Source organism: Chroicocephalus ridibundus, chromosome 3, assembly GCF_963924245.1.
Source record: "Chroicocephalus ridibundus chromosome 3, bChrRid1.1, whole genome shotgun sequence".
Lineage (NCBI taxonomy): Eukaryota > Metazoa > Chordata > Aves > Charadriiformes > Laridae > Chroicocephalus > Chroicocephalus ridibundus.
The window spans coordinates 9,799,050-9,820,857 of NC_086286.1; the positions used below are offsets into that span (position 1 = coordinate 9,799,050).

The window sequence follows — 21,808 nt, forward strand, 5'->3', positions numbered from 1 at the left end:
TAAGGAAAACAACTGAAATCTTAAATTTTAGTAGGAACATCAAAAAAGCAAAAAAATCAAAACATCCTTTTAGTCAGTATGGATGTAAGCTGTAGGTAGACAAGGAAAAAGGGATGAGACGCCACACATTTCATCATCAAGATTTATCTGCATTTTTATAGATAATTTTAAACCAGAGTTGGTTAGGTAACTTTAGTTTGAGGCAACATATGTTTATTTTAAACCACCACTATATCTTAACCAATTATCACAAATAGCATGATTTATAATGCAGAGCTGTTAGAACAGATCTCTGCGTTCCAGTTCTGCAGTTAAGTATTTTTGGTGAAAATACAAACAGTAGAACGTAAGTTTATTATTTTGCATCTAAATAGATGAAGAATCACAGTGTAAAGATTAGGTTTCATATGGTTATATATAATAAATCTCATTGTGCACAAATAATCACTGACACTTTTAACCATTTATCTAGCTGTCAAAATGCAATACATTAGATATTGGCATTTTCAATACTAGCTATTGACATTAATGGTGTAAAATGTCTAATATGACAACTAAGAATTCTTATTTCACATGAACAGGGACCATTTCTATTTAACTCTAGAATAGAAAGCTTTTATGACATTTTACGGAGGCACAGAAAATATCATGCAGCAGAGAGTTTTATGCTTAGTGATGTTTTCTTCTATTAGTATCTAGTGCTAAATCCTGAGAAGTCAAGCTTGGAAATCTCCTTTTCATTGGAAAAACTTGTTCGATCTATGCGAGAGCTTGGGCTTCCAACTCTACTCAGCCAGGATTTCCTGCAAGAAAAGTAAGAGAGGGTTAGCATATAAAGAACTGCACATGTGGGGTTTACTCTCCTGTCATGCCTTCCCCCCCCCCTTTTTTTTTTTTTATAAGAGCCATAAGAAGCCTTTCAATGAGGAAACTATCCCAAATATGTTTAGTTCTTTTCTGTTTCCCCTCCCTTTCTGCTTTAAAAGGAAAAAAACCACTATTTAAAAGGTATCAGTATTTCAAAGAATATTACACAATATCACATAAAAATACATCTCACAAAAGGCTAAAGGAGATCTACTGTAATGATCGCTTTTAAATGCTTATAATACTATTAAAATAGATATATATTACCTTTGCAGATTCAATACTATACTTTCAACAAGGATTTAAAACCCATTCATAATTGAAAAATATTATGAAAAAAGAATTCTAAACAGCCAGTTTACCTTTTTCTGACAACTAAAAGAAATGGAAACTGAAATGAAAATGAGTAAGTTCAAAACCAGCAAAAAGACATAAAACAAACAAAAATTAAAGTTATGTCAAAGCAATACCAAGTTGTAATAAATACTGAATTTTATACAAGCATTGTTAAGTGGCAATTTTGGATGTATTTGCATTACGATCCAATCTTTAATTATGCTGGTGCTTACCTTCTTCCACAGCATGCTAGAAAATAGTATTGAACGCAAATTACCACAAGGTAATCGAGGCTGGAACCTGACAGTGCTCCTACAGGCATACCCACTATATGCCTATCCTGCAGCAATTTGCTAATTCACAGTAGTGATAAACTGTTGTGTGATAAAAGGAGATGCACAAACAGTTGAAGTGCAGCAGATGACAGTGCTTACAGACAGGTTTATTTACAAAAAATACTCTCTCAGTATCTTCTGTTATACTAACGTAAGAAAAAATATTTTAGTGTACCATATTTAAGGAGAAATATTTCCACAAAAGTACTCCTTATAACTCTAATGGTATAGATATGTACCTGTGATGAGTATTAAAAAAAATATAATTATTCATTTAAATTCCAATTTGAAGACCAGAAAAGTTATGTCATATTAACAGTTGTTAATTAATCCTTTGCAAAAATCACACCAAGCATTATAAAATGCAATGTTCTTACAGTGAGACTTAATTTTTCTGTCTTTATAATGAAAATTGTGCATAGACATTGCTCATCTTGAGCCAATAAATAAAAAACACCTGAGGAACAGAAATGTATCTTGTTACGTGACAAGATTTTTTAGACAATTTCTGACTCAATGTAACACCACAAAACATCTCAAGTGTCTTAGCTCGTTATAAAAGACAGGTCATATTCTCCAAACTGTGATAGTCCTTCATAAGATTGGTCTCATCACTAGCACAGAACGTTCCAAACCCGTATTCAGGACCTACAAAACTAATCTTGTTCTTCAAACTCTGCAGACAGTCTCTTGATCATTAAGAAATATATATACTTAATACTTTATTAAGAACGCAGGTATGTCCTACTACTCATGTATTTTGAAATATAATCCTAGGAGCACGCTCAGTGGATTATAGACTTTCAGTGCCAAAGAGCTCCACGAGCTCCTTCCTATTTGACCACTACGACAGACACTCTATATGGAAAGACTTCCCAGAAAATACAAACAAGATATGGATAACTTATGTTCAAAGTGTGATAAGCCTTAATTTAGTATACAGCATATAAAATGAATAAGTATTTCTGTCAGATGTTTACACATCTTCATACCTTTGCTTTATGTTATGAAAAACTTCCCTTCTCATCTGTTTTAGACGAAGCCTTTCCAGTAAGGAGTATAACACAGGAATAGGAGTGCATGAGCAAACAGGAGAACCCAACCTTCCACTCTACACTGGAGCCCTAAAGGCAGACCAGGCATTTCAACAGAAGGAAAAAAAGCTTAGTAACAGACCACTCCATTTTACTCCACATTATGACAAATTTGAAAAGCCCCTTGTTTATTTAGCAGAAAAGTCTCTAGTATAGTTGGATGTCCTTGAGAGAAAAAAGAACACGTATTTGTAATAATGAATTAGTTAAAAAAAAAATATCTGCACTATTTTTAGAAGACTAATGTGATGTTCACAAGTGAACAGACTTTTTCCTTTTTTTCTTTTAATTTTTGACATGAGCTTGTCCTGGACAAAACCACAAGAAATATATTCCTTGCCCAACCTTCGCAACTGTACATAAGACCAAAACTCATCCATGGCTGCTTCCAATTACTAAATTCCACTGCATGAAGAAAGTAACTCTCCAAACTTTGCACAGAGCAAACTTTATTCTTCGTCAGCTCCATATACTCTCACCTGAATGAAGATAGAGTATAAATTATTAAAATCCAATTAAAACAATCCAGCTCCATAGAAACTCTTTATAGGATGCATGTGTTTCATTCCCTATTAGGAAGGAGGGAAGGAAGTGTTACAGAACTGCTCCCTACCTGGGATTTGCCTGACTATAAGGGCTCAGTTCCTCACCAAGATGTTAATACTTTACAATAGGATCGATAATCCCTCACTTTGCTCAAGTATCCCGATCAATAGACTCAAGTTAGGAACAGGTTTTGTATCCTCTTGCTTCCCTCAGCCTTCTTAATTCTCTTTCACGTATGCCATGAATTTCAGATCACCCAATGCATGCAACAGATTAGCTACGATTACTAGCAGTTGGAGTTTTAGCTTGCCATTTATAGCATCCATTTTAAAATTCACTGCTGCTACCAACTTCTCTTCAGGAGTAAGACAGACAGTCTCCACCTCGCTTGTCACTTGGCGTAGGTCTGAATCAAATGAGGACATTCCTTTAGTATGTGACAGGACAGTATATAGCTTACTCTTCAATAACTATTTTAAAGGGCCTACTTCTGAAGAGACACTGCTTCAATGAGTCTGGAACAAGAGCTAATCTCTAAATAGCCACTTCCCATCATGTTTTATTACGCAACTATTACAAGTCCACGCAACCCCTTTTGGCCATGCTCCAATCCCACTGTTCAAAACCAAATGGCAGTGGGGACTAGATGAACTCAAGATATGCTTTAATCACAGATTTATGAGCTACACAACCTCCCTGTTTGGGGGAAAAGCCAGGCAGGCCAGCACCCTAGAGTCTCTCCTCAGGGTGTGCAGTGTTCATGGCAACCCCCTCCTGCCACAGGGTTGAGAAGACCCAATGGTTGGTTCATTCAGACAGCACTGTTTGCAAAAATACCCCAAAACAAACCTAAACATCATTCTTCTCCTTTTATCATTTCATTAACTAAAACGAACCTTGCTAAGTGACTCTGGCTTGTTACCTAGGCAACCAGGCTCTTTCCATTCAACATATTACTGGAAAACGATATCTAAAGAGCCGGGTTTGCACCATCCCAATTTAGATCCTCACAGAAATAGCCTGGCCATGTACAGTATTCCAATCAGGCATCTCTTACAAGCCAAGATATGCGTGCCTACCTGTTAACTTGTCAGAACGAAGCCTATCCATGTCAAATATGGAGAGTTGTCTGGAAGCGTTATTTGAGGAGCCTTGCCTCTGTAATACAAGGTAGTACTAGCACAGCCCTAAAATACACCACACTTTGAATACTACAGGCAGTACAGTAACTTTATTATTTCCCAAAGAAGATCTCTTTTTTTCAGCTGGAAATCTATGCTATAAAACAGATTTATCTAAAAAAAAATGGTTTGCTTGGCACTATTCCGACTAAAATCTACTTCAATAAGGAAAAAGTAACCCTGATGCAGGAAGAAACAGGCCTTTCTGCACCTTTACAGGGATGCCAAACAAGCACATAAATGAACAATGCATTTTTCCTGTGCTAGACTCTGTATCGAACCACCAATATACATACGTAGGATGCTGCTACAATACTTCATTAATTGTATGCAAAAAGCACAACAATTTTATCCTGAGACTGGAGCAATTTACAGTCTATAGTGCTAGAAATGGACCTGAAAACGACCTACAGCATTAATACTTGGTGAGGTAGGCACGGTTTAGGAATACATTTGTTTCACTCCACCTTAACCACAGTGTCACTAACAGTGGACCAAGAGAAGTGTGTGCTTTTATTTAGAGGGAGAGAAAATAAAAGGCACTGGCTTATTTATACTATTTCCCTTTGTTTGGGATAAAATATTGGAGAGAATGTTGCTTTTTGAAGATTGTATTTACATCTGTGACAGTGTATAGACTAGGATTACAAATATTTATAAGATACCTCCAAGATGTTGTTGTATTCTGAAACAGTACTGTCAAGTTTTCATAAATCCTGGTATTTAAATGTTTGCAGAAGAAATGTGGAATTCTTCATCATTGTCATCTGGCTTCTCAGCTTTTGGGAAGAACTTCAGCCACAGTTTTCAAGCTTTGCTCTACAATCCTAAGGGCTAGGAACATTTTACTTAAAACTTTTATTTTTACAAACCTGAAGTTCACATCTAGGTAAGGCCTCTAGGAGCCTGTATAGTAAAAGCATCTCACAGCTTACTATAAAGCCATTCCATTGCCCCTACACCTCTGCTACTGATGCCAGCGCCTAACAGTAAAATAGGAATCTGGAAACAAAATTTATGGTGTTCGGTGTTGTTGTGGGAAGAGTAGCAGGAAGGATAAAAACCTTAGTAACAAAGTACGTTTGAAAATATTGGATTCTGACATGACTTGAATCAGTGTGGCCGCCCCAAAACCCCCACCACATTAACCATTTTAACTTTAGCAAAAGCAATCAAGGCCTCAGTAAGAAGAAAACAGGTTCTCAAAAAATTACATGAGGGATCCTGGGCAGAATTACTGATATTTTGGTGCAGATTAAGGTCAAGAGGACTCAAGCAATATGTGCAGTCAAATTTCTCCCACTGGCCTGCATCCTCGGCTCCTAGTAATTTTTTTAGCTCTCAAAACTAGGCTCTAGCTTGGGGTAGAAACCTGAAGTCTTCTGACCCAAAATGCAGCTGCCTCTATATCTCTGTTCAAGGGGGCCTCTGTGCTGCCATGGAACCTGCTGCACCTCCTCAGGCAAAGGGTACCGGATGGTTTTTAGACTGTTGTGCCTACTGCCCGATACACCAACAAAACCACTGCTGGCAGCAGTCCACACTAAGCCAGGATTAGATGTCTGCACTTAGTTGCATGTTCATGCCATTTGCATACCTGCAAAAGGAAGGGGGAAGCAGTAGAAGGAGAATGAGGCAAAGGACAAGGGAGCAGAATTTTAGCACATTTATTAGAATGACCCTACCACAGTCCACCAAATCAAAACCAAGTGACAGGTTACTTCAGGGGATTAAAACAAACAAACAAAAAAGTCAGCAGTAGTCTAACGATACAGGCCAAGAAGTGAGTAGGCTAGAAAGAAAGCAACCAGCTCAGGCACAGACACGGTGCCCCAGAACAGAGCTGGAGCCTGTAGGTGTGGGGAAGACTGCACTGCTGCTGCCTGGTCCCCAGCTGCTCTGGGCATGCCAACAACAGGAATTTCTTGGCCCGTCAGATATTTAGCAGAAGTCCTGGAACTATTTTAGAAAGGGGAGAAAGAAATATTTAATCAAAACTAGTGTGTGACTTTGCATTCTTAGACACAGCTGTCAGATGAATGTTGTTAATTTGTTTGCATTTCTTCCTTTTCTGCCAAACCCTGCTGCACTCAAGGACAGCGTTTCTCCAGAGAACACACGATGAGCTTTTCTTCAGTGTACTGTGTGAAAGTAACATCAGCAGCAAGGGCACGTTAGCAGAATCTGACATATTGAAGATACTGTGTGACACAATAAGCTTCAAATACTTATTTTGGTGTCAAATTTCTATTTATAAACCTAAGAAAAATGACTTGTATATTAATGTTCATCACATTGTGTATATTATTGGCAAGATTATTTTAAATATAAAAATGATCATTACTAGCTTGCATTAGCACAGAATCTGACTACGTACCTCAAATTTACTTTGTTATTCAAATTTTATCTATGTTAAATGTGTTCACGTCTTAATTTATAGAGGACAAATTACCACAGAATGAATGAAACCAAGTCTGGAGGTTTTTTCAAAGATCTGTTGTGGATTTTCCTATTAATAGTTTTGGTAAACTTCAAGTGGAATTTAATAATTTACTTAAACATGGAATCATAAGAAGTGTATTTTTATTAAACAGTTACCAGAATACCTCTTTGTTCAAACCTCGTTAAACAAGTGACATTTGGCTTCTTTCATAGATCTTATTGGAAAAAATTAAGCAATGTTGCAGAAATTTATTCCAAAGAAAAATAAAGAAGTAAATGAAAAGTAAAACTAAATACATCCATTTCAGTAACTCAAAACAGCTTTTACGTCCACAATGACTTACAGAAAGTACAAGACAAAAGAGAATTTCCTGTTAAGCTTGTGTCCTACCTTCCCAAAGCAGTAAACATACCAGAAAGCCAGAAGCAGCAAAAAGCCTGTCATATTTTTCCCTTGTAACATGTCTGCCTCTACAGGGTATGATTTGCCTCACAAGGCAGACTAGGAATTTTGACCAACACCACTCCATTGCACAGAATGCGACTGAAAGTTATTTCTCATTCCACATCTATTAAATCTAAGGCCACAGGAAGCTTAAATGAGGAGGAACTGTGGCTGTTAGTGTACCAATTGAGGCTTCTGGAAAAGAAAAGCTAGTTCTAATGCTTAGAAACCCATTACCACCCATCACCCACATAAACCGTATTTAAAACAAATGACTGTATTATAGAGTTGAACAGTTGTATTATAGAGTTGAAGAGTAGAGTACTGCTGCTTCTGATCATCAATTTTATATCTAAAAATATTAATTAAACCCTTACCTTGGCCATTTCAAAGCAACCCTATTGGAAGACCATAATGAATCATCACACTTTGACCAATTCAGTATTACTTAAAATCCATTTCTTTATACAGCCTGGTAAAAACAAAATAGACTCTACAGTAAAAGGAGCCCAGTTACAGCCATCCAGTTGGAGAATTCCTATCAAACCAACACCCATCCACAGTCCAGGAAAGCATAAGATAGAAAACTGCAGATGACAAATGCAGTAAAGAATTTGAAAGACAACACTCTTCTGTTCTCTGGTAATGAGGTTCAGCAAGGAAGACAGACATAAAAGTCATATGAGGACCAATACCCACAGTACCATGCTTCCTGTATCCCCTACGTAATTCTCAGAAGACAGATTTACATACTAAAATACAAATTAATTTATTATGCAAGAACTAAAAATAATGCCAGACCAAAGCATAGTGAATTCCTTCAAACGCCACTGGGATTCTTGCTATTTTCCTCAAAAGTCTCCCTTACTTTACAAGTACTTAGCATAGCTAAAAGACTGAAAATTGAGAAGACTCACCAAGAAGTTGCAAACTGTCCCTTTCCAATTAAAAAAACGAAAACAATCTTAAAAGGGAAGCATCACCACTTTTAAAGCATTATGTTATAGAGCACTGACCGAGTCTGAGTGACACTAATATTTCCAGAGCTGCAGTAACTGTGCACAAATTCACCTTTCCCTAGAATAACACTGTTTAAATACTTCAGGCAGGCTCACTTTGAAACATGCAAGAGTGACCATTTCTATAAAGTACCTTGTATAAGCATCTTTTTATCTGTAGCTTGTGAAAGTGTTTTGAAATTTCTTACTAAGTATCCAGCTAGCTCAGCGCCATCTTTTCCACTGACTTTACACTATGTGATTTAATCTGGTAATTTAAATTGCACACTGTCAAAGGAAGCAGTTACACCCATCTTTTTAACACGCAATCTCAAGGAGCACTTTTTAAAGCAACTGTGATACAAAACAGTAGTCATTTTAGTATATGAATTAAAAGATCAGAATTTTTTTAAAATAATGTTGTATTAGCACAACTGTTCAGAAAAACACCAAGTACATTATACTAGCTAATAGTCTGCTTAAATTTTAGACAATGAGAAAATTTGGGCTTTGTTAAGATGTACTGTCATAATGGTCTATTTTTTTTGCATTACAAATGAGAAGTATAAGGGATTGTGAACAGGAGATAGATAACTGGAGTCGCATCCTGCCTTCCCTGAAAGAAGCACCTCAGGCAGACAGAGCTCCACATACAGAGCACTCCCCACCCTCTAGCAGCACAGCTGAATGTGGAGATTCAGAGGGCAGGGGCCAGTGGCAACAAGTCCCTGTCCGGCGTGGCAGACGTGCCACCCAGGTGACCCCCACACCATCCGCCGTGCCCTTGCAGAACGGATATGATGTTCTGCAAAGGGAACCGGAGGATGAGGAGGACAACAGCTTGCTGAACTTGGAGTTGTCACTGAGGCCGAGACGGATTAAGCCTCGTATAACAACATCTTCGGTTAGGAAAGAAAGACGGGTCCTTGTAGTAGGGGACTCAATTCTGAAGGGAGTAGAAGGTCCCATATGTAGACCAGACCCAATCTGTAGGGAGGTCTGCTGTCTCCCTGGGGCCAAAGTTAAGGATGTCCGGAAGAAACTCCCTACCCTAGTTAAGCCTGCTGACTACTACCCTTTATTGATTTTTCAGTTAGGCAATGATGAAATTTCAGGAAGAAGCCTAAGGGCAATGAAGAAAGACTTCAGGGCCCTGGGACGGATGGTTAGGGGATCAGGAGCACAAATAGTGTTTGCTTCTATCCCAACAGTTGCAAGGATAGATGAGAAGATTAATAGGAAATGCCAGCTGTTCAATGCCTGGCTCAGAGACTGGTGTCATCGGCAGGACTTGGGGTTCTTTGATCATGGGCTGCTTTTCAGGACGCCAGGCCTGCTGGCAACAGACGGCAAAAGCCTGTCTCAAAGGGGGAAAAGGGTTTTAGGGCAAGAGTTAGCGGGGCTCATTGACAGGGCTTTAAACTAGATTTGAAGGGGGATGGGGATAGATCCATGCTTGCTAGCAAAAAGCCTGAAGGTGGCATGCTGGCACTAGACTTGGAAAAGATAGGGGGCATAACCAGGCTCCTTAGGAATAAGTCTGGGGGTGGCAGAATTTCGGCTCCCGCCAGTAAAAAGGAAAAAGGACCTGTAGCCCAGCTGAAGTGCTTATACACTAATGCACGTAGCATGGGTAACAAACAGGAGGAGCTGGAAGCCATTGTGCAGCAGGATAATTATGATGTAGTCGCCATCACAGAAACGTGGTGGGATGACTCACATAGCTATAGTGCTGCCATGGATGCCTATAGGCTCTTCAGGAAGGATAGGCAAGCAAGGAGAGGCGGGGGTGTGGCCCTGTATGTCAGGGAGTGTTATGAATGCTTTGAACTTAATGATGGTGATAATGGGGTTGAGTGTTTATGGGTAAGAATCAGGGGCAGGGCTAACAAGGCGGATATCGTAGTAGGAGTCTGTTATAGACCGCCCAATCAGGATGAGGAGGCAGATGAAATATTCTATAAACGGCTGGGAGAAGTCTCAAGATCGCGAGCTCTTGTCCTCATGGGGGACTTCAATTTGCCGGACATCTGCTGGGAATACAATACAGCAGGGAGGGAACAGTCTAGAAGGTTCCTGGAATGTGCTGGGGATAACTTCCTGACACAGCTAGTGAGAGAGACAACTAGGGAAGGTGCCCTGCTGGATCTGTTGTTTGTAAATAGGGAAGGTCTTGTGGGGGATGTGAAGGTTGGAGGCTGTCTTGGGAACAGTGACCATGAAATGATAGAGTTTTCAATTCTGCGAGAAGCAAGGAGAGGGGTCAGCAGAACTGCTACCTTGGACTTCCGGAGGGCGGACTTTGGGCTTTTCAGGAGCCTGGTTGACAAAGTCCCCTGGGAGGCAGTCCTCCAGGGCAAAGGAGCCCAGGAAGCCTGGATGATTTTCAAGAAGGAAGTCTTAAAGGCGCAGGAGCAGGCTGTCCCCATGTGCCAGAAGACAAGCCGTCGGGGAAAAAGGCCGGCCTGGCTAAACAGGGAGCTAGTGTTGCAACTTAGGGAAAAAAAGAGGATCTATGGCCTCTGGAAGGAAGGGCAGGCCACTCAAGACAACTACAAAGAGGTAGTTAAGCTATGTAGGGAAAAAATCAGGAGGGCCAAAGCCCAGCTGGAGCTAAACCTGGCTTCTGTTGTCAAGGACAACAAAAAAAGCTTCTATAAATATATTAGCAATAGGAAGAGGACTAAGGATTATCTCTGTCCTCTAGTAGATGGGGCCGGCAACATAGTGACCAAGGATGAGGAAAAGGCTGAGGTACTTAATGAAGTCTTTGCCTCAGTCTTCAGCAGTAGGACCAGTTGTTCCCTGAGCACCCAGACCCCTGAACTAGAAGACAGGGATGGGGAGCAGAATGAAGCCCCTCTAATCCAAAGGGAAATGGTGAGGGACCTGCTTCAGCACCTGGAGGTGCACAAATCTATGGGGCCGGATGAGATCCACCCAAGGGTATTGAAAGAGCTGGCAGAGGTGCTCGCCAGGCCACTTGGTATCATTTATGAGCAGTCCTGGACAACCGGGGAGGTCCCAGCTGACTGGAGGTTAGCAAATGTGACACCCATCCACAAGAAGGGCCGGAAGGAGGATCCGGGGAACTACAGGCCAGTCAGTCTGACCTCGGTGCCTGGGAAGGTCATGGAACAGATCCTCCTCAGTGCCATTACACGGCACATGCAGGAGAACAGGGTGATCAGGCCCAGTCAGCATGGGTTTGTGAAGGGCAGGTCATGCCTATCAAACCTAATATCCTTCTATGATAAGGTGACCCACTTAGTGGATGAGGGAAAAGCTGTGGATGTTATCTACTTGGATTTTTGCAAAGCTTTTGACACTGTTTCCCACAGCATTCTCCTGGAGAAACTGGCTGCTCATGGCCTGGACAGGTGTACTCTTCGCTGGGTAAAAAACTGGCTGGATGGCCGTGCCCAGAGAGTGGTGGTAAATGGAGTTAAATCCAGTTGGTGTCCAGTCACAAGTGGTGTCCCCCAGGGTTCGGTGCTGGGGCGGTTCTCTTTAATATCTTTATCAATGATCTGGATGAAGGGATCGAATGCACCCTCAGTAAGTTCGCAGATGACGCTAAACTGGGCGGGCGTGTTGATCTGCTTGAGGGTAGGTTGGCTCTGCAGAGGGATCTGGACAGGCTGGACCGATGGGCTGAGACCAATGGTATGAGGTTCAACAAGGCCAAATGCCGGGTCCTGCACTTGGGACACAACAACCCCATGCAGCGCTACAGGATTGGGGCAGAGTGGCTTGAAAGCAGCTCGACAGAAAAGGACTTGGGAGTGTTGGTTGACAGCCGGCTGAATATGAGCCAGCAGTGTGCCCCGGTGGCCAAGAAGGCCAACAGCATCCTAGCCTGTATCAGGAACAGTGTGGTGAGCCGGTCCAGGGAAGTGATCATCCCCCTGTACTCGGCACTGCTGAGGCCCCACCTCGAGTACTGCGTTCAGTTTTGGGCCCCTCGCTACAAGAGGGACATTGAGGTGTTGGAGCGTGTCCAGAGAAGGGCTACAAAGCTGGTGAGGGGTCTGGAGGACAAACCTTATGAAGAACAACTGAGGGAGCTGGGGTTGTTTAGCCTGGAGAAGAGGAGGCTGAGGGGAGACCTTATCACCCTCTACAACTACCTGAAAGGAGGTTGTAGAGAGATGGGGGCTGACCTCTTCTCCCTGGTGACAAGTGATAGGACGAGGGGAAACGGGTTCAAGTTACGTCAGGGGAGGTTTAGATTGGATATTAGGAAACATTTTTTCACTGAAAGGGTTATTAAACATTGAAATAGGCTGCCCAGGGAGGTGGTGGATTCACCATCCCTGGAGGTGTTTAAAAAAAGGGTAGATGGGGCACTTAGGGACATGGTTTCAAGTGGCTCTTGTCAGGGTAGGCTAAAGGTTGGACTCGATGATCTTAAAGGTCCCTTCCAACCTCAACAATTCTATGATTCTATTCTATGATTCTATGAAATACAGCTACAATAAAGAAGAAGCAAAAGATTAACATAAGGATATGTTAACAGCTACTACATTCTTTATTTGACAAGAGCTATTTGTGGTTTCCAGCACACCAGAACATGCTCTTGAGGTGAACCCAGCATGGTATGTTTACAAGGAAGGTAACGCTGTACCCATGGTATACAAGATGTATATATTTTGGAAATAAAATCCCCATTGCAATTGATTAGTTACCAAGAACAAGGAGTTGTTGATATGTATTATTTATTGTTTCCATAAATAACAGGAAAAAGATCTTGTATTTAATAAGATTCATATACTTCCCAAAGCCTAGCTTTTCTCATCTGCCTTGAGGTCTATCTCCAGACACAGCAAACAGCCTAAGGCAGAGGTACAAAAGTGAGAGGTGCCAAGCCTCTGGCATGCTGTACCTTATGGAAGGGCAGACAGACCTTACAGAAGTGACTACATCTTACACGCTGTCACATCCTGGAGAGTTGCTTTTCATTTACAGTAAGAAAATTATTTTCGTTATTTAACATATTACTTCTTTATATTTTTCTTATGACTTCATATACATTAAAAATACCATTCTTGAAAGATCTAATATGGACTGGTTTTCTCTACTGGCTTTGTAAGTTCCATAAATTTATCATTTCAGTTGTGGGCACTTTGGTCTGAGGTCTGTAAGATGACACAAGCTATCTTTGCAGGTAAGTATTAAATACATCATCTAAAGAAGCCTTTCAAGTCATGATCACAAACTACTCTGATAGGAGATAATCTTGGATATATCAGCTGATATATATATATAAAATAATATATATATACTTTATATATATATATACACTTGATTTCCTACATGTCTACATTATTCAAATCAGCTTTGTAACATCTCTAATTGTTAGGCTTTAAACTTTCTATTAATATTACAAAAAAACTCAATAGAAAAAAAGAGACCTATTCATGTGAGCTGCACCAGTGCTGCAAGGACGCCTATGGCAAAGTCCATTCCTGTGGTCTATAAACTGCCATTATGAATATACTCACTTAGTAGAAATAAACACACTTAACATCAAAGCTACAAGCTATTTATGGAAGCTATCAGAGCATGAACACATATTTTGGTTCAACGTTTCTTTCTGTAAAAAGAAAGTTATTTTAAACAAGGCTTTTAATATTTATTGAAATAGGATCTGATATGTGTTCTTTGCTATTTAGTGGTTCCTGTGCTGTACGATGCTGCATTTTTATTATATTTGTTATTTAGACCTTTTCTCTAAAAAAAATTTTCCTGTTCGTTTGCAGCAGTGATAAAATAAAGGCAGAAATAGAGATTTCTTTTCCTAGGAAAAAAAATGTTTTCATACAAAATAAACCCAGACAGGAAACCCTAACCTATGTTCTCAGGCAACTATGGTTGCCTCTCAAGACAACTATGGTACATGCTACTTAAAGTTACCACCTACAGAAAGCAAACCAGCAGATTTAGTGATTTATTTTTTTTTTTAATTTATTATGAGGATAATGGGCTTGATCTTGCCTCCTAAACTTCCCATTCGTTTTGGACATCTTCCTGCTGACTCACTAGAATCTGCCCTTTAGCAGTACATTTTTTTTTTTGGTATTGAGAGCTTCAAACTTCAAAAGCTAGAATAAAAGTAGAATTCTACGGAAGACAGCATCTTATTTCTACTAAAGTCAACAGTAACTTCTAATGAGGACAGTGAGATAGACTTGACCTCTGTTTTTACAAAATTTAAGCAGAAATCCACGACTGCTTACAGGAAATAAACATCTAAAAAGCCCAAACCAAGGAAACCATCTTTGGAAGACAAATGGTCCATACTATTTTCAAGTATTCCTAAATAGGTATTGTTAATGACTATTAATGAGCACCTTGTCTTACACAAAATTTTACTTTTGTCACTTATGCTTCATGTGATGTAAACTGCCAGAGCAGAAATAAGCATCAGGAAGCAATCTAGAATAAAAAAATGTTTTGGGTTAACACACTAACAGACCTAGGGAACACTTCTCCAACTCATTAAATCTGCAGTGACCTGGGCAATATTCTCCATTGCAAAGAACTTCCATTTTAGAAAACATATTGAACCTTTTTTTAAGATAACTGCATATTCCTTTTGACATGAGTATCAACTAGCTAAATCTGAGTTTCTCTAATATTTCCTAGTCCAAACTTGTTTGGTTTCCATACAATTGTTTAAAAACACCTTCTCAGAAGGACTATGAGCAATGAGCTAAGAATGTATGCTTTAATAAAGAAAAACTAAGATTTTTTTAAAATAAGCAGTGAGTTAAATAAATCATAAAAAATACTGCATTTTTATGTATATAATTAAGCATATCAGCTATTAGATTTTCAAGAGCATTGCTCTGTCAATGCCACCTTCACACCTAACTACTGTCTCTCACACAGGTAGTTTGTAATTTCTTAACACATAATAGGTTTTGATATTTTGTGAAATGCTTGGTAAGAAGAGAATTACTGGCAAAGTACAATAAATATGTTCCTAAACTCCTAAATCTTCACATTTTTTCATCTTTCCCTCAAGCTCCAGGGGCTCTCAAGAAGTACCAAACATCTCATTTGTTTTCTGTAATACAGGCCATTTTCTTTCTTTCCCTTCCCCCTTTTTTGAAATTTTATTCTGCCTGGACAGTTCAAGCAGACAAAACAGTTTCTGATCACTTTCACACTGTAGGTTGCTGCAGGGAACAAGTAGGTTTTGTAATGTGAATTGAGAAGTACAAAAAGTCCTAGAAACCCAGTAACTTCAACAGCAGCTAATTTTAATGAAGTTTGTTATGTACAAATATTTCATTAATATTATGCTTGACAAAACTTTGTAGCTAATTGCCAGTGCCTCATTAATGTACAATAGGATGAGTAATGAATGCTACCAGGCTGGTCATGACTCGTCACTTTGAAACAAATTTTGTTTTCCGTTACAAAGCTTGCATGCACCCCACTGAAAGGGCTTTCCAACAGAATTCACAGAATTGGGATAATTCACTAGTATAGTCACAGATGCTCAGCTGCACTGTGTCCTTCCTAACTCAGTGTTTCCTGAGGTCATGGCGTGGGGATCACCTGCGTGCAGATTCTGGCCTGTTCCTTGTTAACTGTAACATTCCTGGCTCAACTGTGCTAACGTGCACATTAAGAAGGGATTCAGGACTCCAGACCAAAGTTACTACTTTCTTAAAGTGATGAAATAACTAAAGCATTTAAAATGCTCGTTTCAAAGAACTCATTTCAAAATAAACTTTGAGTTACTTGGTGCTTCCAGTGACAAAGATTTCCAAAGGCAGAGTTGAAATGCTGGCATTGAAGACTGGCACGTTTCCTAGAATAAAACCTCTCAAAAGGCAAACATTCATGCTCTTTGAATTTGCTCATGAAGGTCTGTTTTGCCATTTGGCCACAATTGCATAGAGAATAAAAGATGTTTTCCTTTTTTGCAACACCTTAGAAGCAAAACAACAAAACTAATAATTCAGGAGGAAGTGTTATGCAAGCTTACAAACATTAGCAGTGTATGATTAGGAGGAGCTGTTCTAAAATAATAATTTTGCAAAATTAATATCAGAACAGTTCTCGTCATCATGCACTTTATAAAAACAAGAGTATGCTCCAGTTTCCTTGTTGTCCAGAAAAAATAGTCCAAATACCATACAAATCAGTTAAATATGAACTTTACATTACAACAGCTGCAATGAAATTCACGATATAGTATACATCAGATGAAAAGGGTGGCTTGACCACAGATTGGGCTCCAGATAGAGAAATTAAAAGCCTTCAGGAATTCAAATGCCCATTCTGAGACATGCAAGGCCTGATTTTAAAGAATACTTATGATTATATGACAAATGTCACCACCAAACAGATCTAACGGAACAGGAACAGGAACAAGCTCAGTGCACATCACTTCTGCAAGTCACATTCCAGAGTCTCAAATGGGGTACCAGTAGGAGAAAAAGAGAGATCACATATGACAAACCTTGTCTAAACTAATTGACTGGCATCATGGTAGAAGCCTATGGCATAAGTAGAGAAACCTCCACCTTTCAGAGCAGTGTTTAGTGCTCTTAGTTGATCACCCTTCTTTTTTTCCTGTCTTATTCACTGATAAGGCTGGTGAAAACAGAAGGTATGACCAGAAGCTACAAGTCCTTTGCAAGTCCCTTGCAGAGCCTGCATTATACATAGTGTAGAAAAGAACATATAAGGGGCAAGACCTTTACTGTGACACTTCTAGATAGAATATATTCTCAAATATATGTAGGTTTCCAACTCAGAAGACCTACATTTTTAAAGATCAGGGTCAGACAAAACGTACCTCTAACTCTTGAATACCAATGTTATCTTAATCACCACAGCACATTTCCTCTTGGATGTTAAATCCGAATGCTAGATGGCCACATACCACACACTAAATTATTAAGAATACCAAACAACTCCAGGAGACTGAAGATCCTGGTACTCAGAAGTCAACAGATGTCGAAATCTAGTCACCAAGAACTTCTGCTAGCAAGTCATTGGACAGTGAATACTCTCTGATTCTAAGAATTAAACATATATAATGCCACAAACAATCCAGTACACAGTTGATGACTCAGTCATCAGTGCAGTGCAGGGAATTTAGCCAGAGAACTTTGATTAAAGTAAAACATATGTCTAACTCTCCTGCACTTCTATGAAATTCTCAGTATATACTGTGTAGCATCAATAAAGCAATAACACTGTATTGCAAGTTAAAAGCTCCTACGCTTAACTTCACTCTCCTATTCCTTTGTTACAAGACACAAATACAGCATTTCAAGTATAAGAGCTGGAAAAGTTATTATAAATGTGCCTGCAAGTAAAAAAAAAAAAGTATCTCTACTTTGAGAACAACTTCATCTCTTATAAAGCAGCAAAAAAGATTTTTACTTAATTAAAACTCTTATGGCTCTTATGATTGGATTGTTGGAATGGAGGGATACAGACTCTTCAGGAAGGACAGGCTGGGGAGACGAGGAGGGCGTGTTGCCCTCTATGTCAATGAACAGCTGGAGTCCATGGTGCTCCACCTGGGGATGGATAAAGACCCAATGGAGAGCTTATGGGTCAAGATTAAAGGGAACACAGGGGCAGGTGACATGACAGTAGGAGCCTGCTACAGGCCACCTGATCAGGATGACAGAGCAGATGAGGCCCTCCACAGACAGACAGGAGCAGCATCGCATTCACAGACCCTGGTCCGCACAGGGGACTTCAACCACCCCAACATCTGTTGGACGGACAACACAGCGGGGCACAAGAAATCCAGGAAGTTCTTGGAATGTGTCGATGACAACTTCCTTCTTCAAATGGTAGAGGAGCCAATGAGGAGAGGAACTATGCTGGACCTTGTCCTTACCAACAAGGAGGGGCTGGTGGGGAACGCCAAGCTCAAGGGTAGCCTTGGCTGCAGTGATCATGAAACAGTAAAATTCAAGATCCTTTGGGCAGCGAGGAGGGTATGCAGCAAGCTCACTACCCTGGACTTCAGGAGAGCAGTCTTCAGCCTCTTCAGGGACCTGCTTGGCAGGGTAACATGGGAAAAAGTACTGGAGGGAAGAGCGGACCAAGAAAGCTGGTTAGTATTCAAGGATCACCTCCTCCAAGATCAGGAGTGATGCATCCCAAGAAAGAAGAAGTCAGGCAAAAATGCCAGGAGGGCTGCATGGATTAACAAGGAGCTCCTGGACAAGCTCAAAAGGAAAAAGGAGGCCTACAGATGGTGGAAGCAAGGACGGGTAAACTTGGTGGAATACAGAGAAACTGTCCGAGTGGCCAGGAACCAGATTAGGCAAGCTAAAGCCCAGATAGAATTAAATCTGGCTAAGGACATCAAGGATAACAAGAAAAACTTCTATAAGTATGTCAGGGATAAAGGCAAGACTAGGGAAGATGTGGGCCTCTCCAGAAGGAAACCTGGTCCCCCAGGATATGGAGAAGGCTGAGGTACTGAATGACTTTTTTGCCTTGGTCTTCACCAGCAAGGGCTCCAACCACACCACCCAAGTTGCAGAAGGCAAAGGCAGGGGCTATGAGAATGAAGAAACGCCTGCTGTAAGAGAAGATCAGGTTCAAGACCATCTGAGGAACCTCAAGGTAGGTAAATCCATGGGACCTGATGAAATCCATCTACAGGTCCTGAGGGAACTGGCAGACGAAGTCGCTAAGCCACTTTCCATTAGACTTGAAAAGTCATGGCAGTCTGGTGGAGTTCCTGCTGACTGGAAAAGGGGAAACATAACCCCCATTTTCAAAAAGGGAAAAAAGGAAGACCCAGGGAACTACAGACCGGTCAGTCTCACCCCTGTGCCTAACAAGATCATGGAGCAAATCCTCCCGGAATCTCTGGTAAGGCACATGGAAAACAAGGAGGTGATTGGTGACAGCCAACATGGCTTCACCAAAGGCAAATCATGCTTGACAAATTTGGTGGCCTTCTATGATGTTGCCATGGCACTGGTAGATAAGGGGAGAGCAACCGACATCATCTACCTGGACTCATGCAAAGCATTTAGACACTGTCCCGCATAACACCCCAGTCTCTAAATTGGAAAGGCATGGATTTGATGGATGGACCACTTGGTGGATAAGGAACTGGCTAGACAGTCGCACTCAAAGGGTTGGGGTCAATGGCTCAATGTCCAAGTGGAGACCAGTGACAAGTGGCATTCCTCAGGGGTCAGTACTGGGACCAGTGCTGTTTAACATCTTTGTCAGAGACGTGGACAGTGGGATTGAGTGCACCCTCAGCAAGTTTGCCGATGACACCAAGCTGTGTGGTGCAGTCGACACGCTGGAGAGAAGGGATGCCATCCAGAGGGACCTGGACAGGCTTGAGAGGTGGGTCCGGGTGAACCTCATGAAGTTCAACTAGGCCAAGTGCAAGGTCCTGCACCTGGGTCATGGCAATCCCAGGCACAAATACAGGTTGGGCAGAGAACAGCTTGAGAGCAGCCCTGAGGAGAAAGAGTGCTGGTGGATGAGAAGCTCAACATGAGCTGGCAATGCGCGCTTGCAGCCCAGAAAGCCAACCGCATCCTGGGCTGCAGCAAAAGAAGTATGGCCAGCAGGTCCATGGAGGTGATTCTGCTCCTCTACTTGGCTCTCTTGAGACCCCACCTGGAGTAAAGCACAAGAAGGACATGGACCTGATGGAACGGGTCCAGCAGAGGGCCACGAAGATGATCAGAGGGCTGGAGCACCTCTGCTATGAGGACAGAGTGATGTTCAGCCTGGAGAAGAGAAGGCTCCAGGGAGACCTTATAGCAGCCTTCCAGTACCTAAAGGGGGCCTACAGGAAAAATGGGGAGGGACTCTTTATCAGGGAGTGGAGTGATAGGATGAGGGGTAACAGTTTTAAACTGAAAGAGGGGAGATTTAGATTAGATATTAGGAAGACATTTTCTACTGTGAGGGTGGTGAGGCACTGGAACAGGTTGCCCAGAGAAGCTGTGGATGCCCCATCCCTGGAAGTGTTCACGGCCAGGCTGGATGGGGCTTTGAGCAGCCTGGTCTAGCGGGAGGTGTCCCTGCCCATGGCAGGGAGGTTGGAACTGGATGATCTTTAAGGTCCCTTCTAACCCAAACCATTCTATGATTCTAAAACAGTACATCCATTTTGGCTTTAAACTTAATACAGGATGTTACAGTCTTGCCTATATATATTTTTTGGCTTACTTAAACAATGGAAAGAGAGTTCATAATTCAAGTATTGACAGATCTTTTACTACTGTGGTATAAATCATTGTGTTCTTTCTTTCTCCTTTGCTTTAATGATAGAAATAACCTTTACTCGTCCATGCAATTTTGCTTATTTATCCATATATTCTGATACAGTACATAGAAAAATACTACCATATTTCCTAATTTTTTATTCCCTAAAATAGGTAAAACTCTGCATTTCAGCTTTAAAATAATTTATTTGCGCCCCATTCTTGTTTTAATTGTTGGACATTTTTCATGACTTCACTTTCTAAAACTGAAGACAAAGCCCCAAAATTCGTAAAATTCGTAAAAATAGGGAATGGTCCATTTCTTATTTTAGGTGTTAACAGTGCTTCTTCTTCAAGGTATGTTAAGGATCAGTTCAGCGAAGGTCTATGAAAGCTAACCACCCACTTAAATAGTTTTCTATTCAGGATATTAATTTGTAAAAATTTTTAACTCAAAAGCCTGATCCATTACAAATATACCCAAACAACTGGTAAGCATATTGTCAATATAACTAACTCAAGGATTAAGTACAGTAGTTTATGAAATCTGGATTTAGCTTCTTAGACAAAGAAATCCAGTATGAACTTGAAGAGGCAATGTCCTTTTTTATCCAGACAAAAAGCACTGTGATTACAGCTGACAGTCACAATATTTCATTAAATATTAATATCTACTGCTTTGCCTTGCTCTTACAACAGCAAAATGATAAAAAGAAAGCCAAAAACCCCTGCCCAACTAATCAAATTGTACTTGATCATAGAGGAAAAAAAAAAACCAACCCAAGACTCCTCTCCATACATCCAAACCTGAGTTACAGTGCTGGGACTATCTACTACTCCTTCACTGTGTCCAGAGACGGAGGAAGATCGCTCCAAATTGCTAGAGCAGATTCTCTCCAAAACCCACTGCACTGATGTATCAGAAAGGTTGGATGGCATCCAAGAACTGGATAAAGGCATGACAGTTTCTTACCTTTCACGAAATCCAGAACATTGATTTTTATTAGGAAAAAAAGTAATGCATTTCTCCTCAGATATACAATTGATACACCACTGGGATGACCAGTAAATATGAACTCGGAAACAGACAAAACCCTGCAGCAACAGAGCACTTAGTGGAAGATAATAAAAACTTTTCTTGTTACCTAAACATGTACATAACCCTTACTTACAAGATTAAGAAAAAATGCACTGGAAAAAAAAACCAAACCATAACAGGGAGAACCCTAAGGAGAACAAATTACCAGAACAGAAAACTATGCATAAACAATTCAGGCCTTCATCTCTATGTATAGTTTTAATACAATTACATTTACTATGAGCACATGGGA

The 21,808-nt window shown here is 40.5% G+C and overlaps 1 protein-coding gene across 1 annotated transcript in view; it reads right to left on the reverse strand.

Annotated features, from left to right (window-relative positions):
- ACYP2 (acylphosphatase 2) overlaps positions 1-21,808 on the reverse strand; it is a 55,749-nt gene continuing 33,941 nt past the window's right edge. The window contains exon 4 of the mRNA XM_063327900.1: positions 1-803. Coding sequence (XP_063183970.1) covers positions 689-803 — 115 coding nt within the window. The 3' untranslated portion in view covers positions 1-688. The remainder of the gene's footprint in view (positions 804-21,808) is intronic.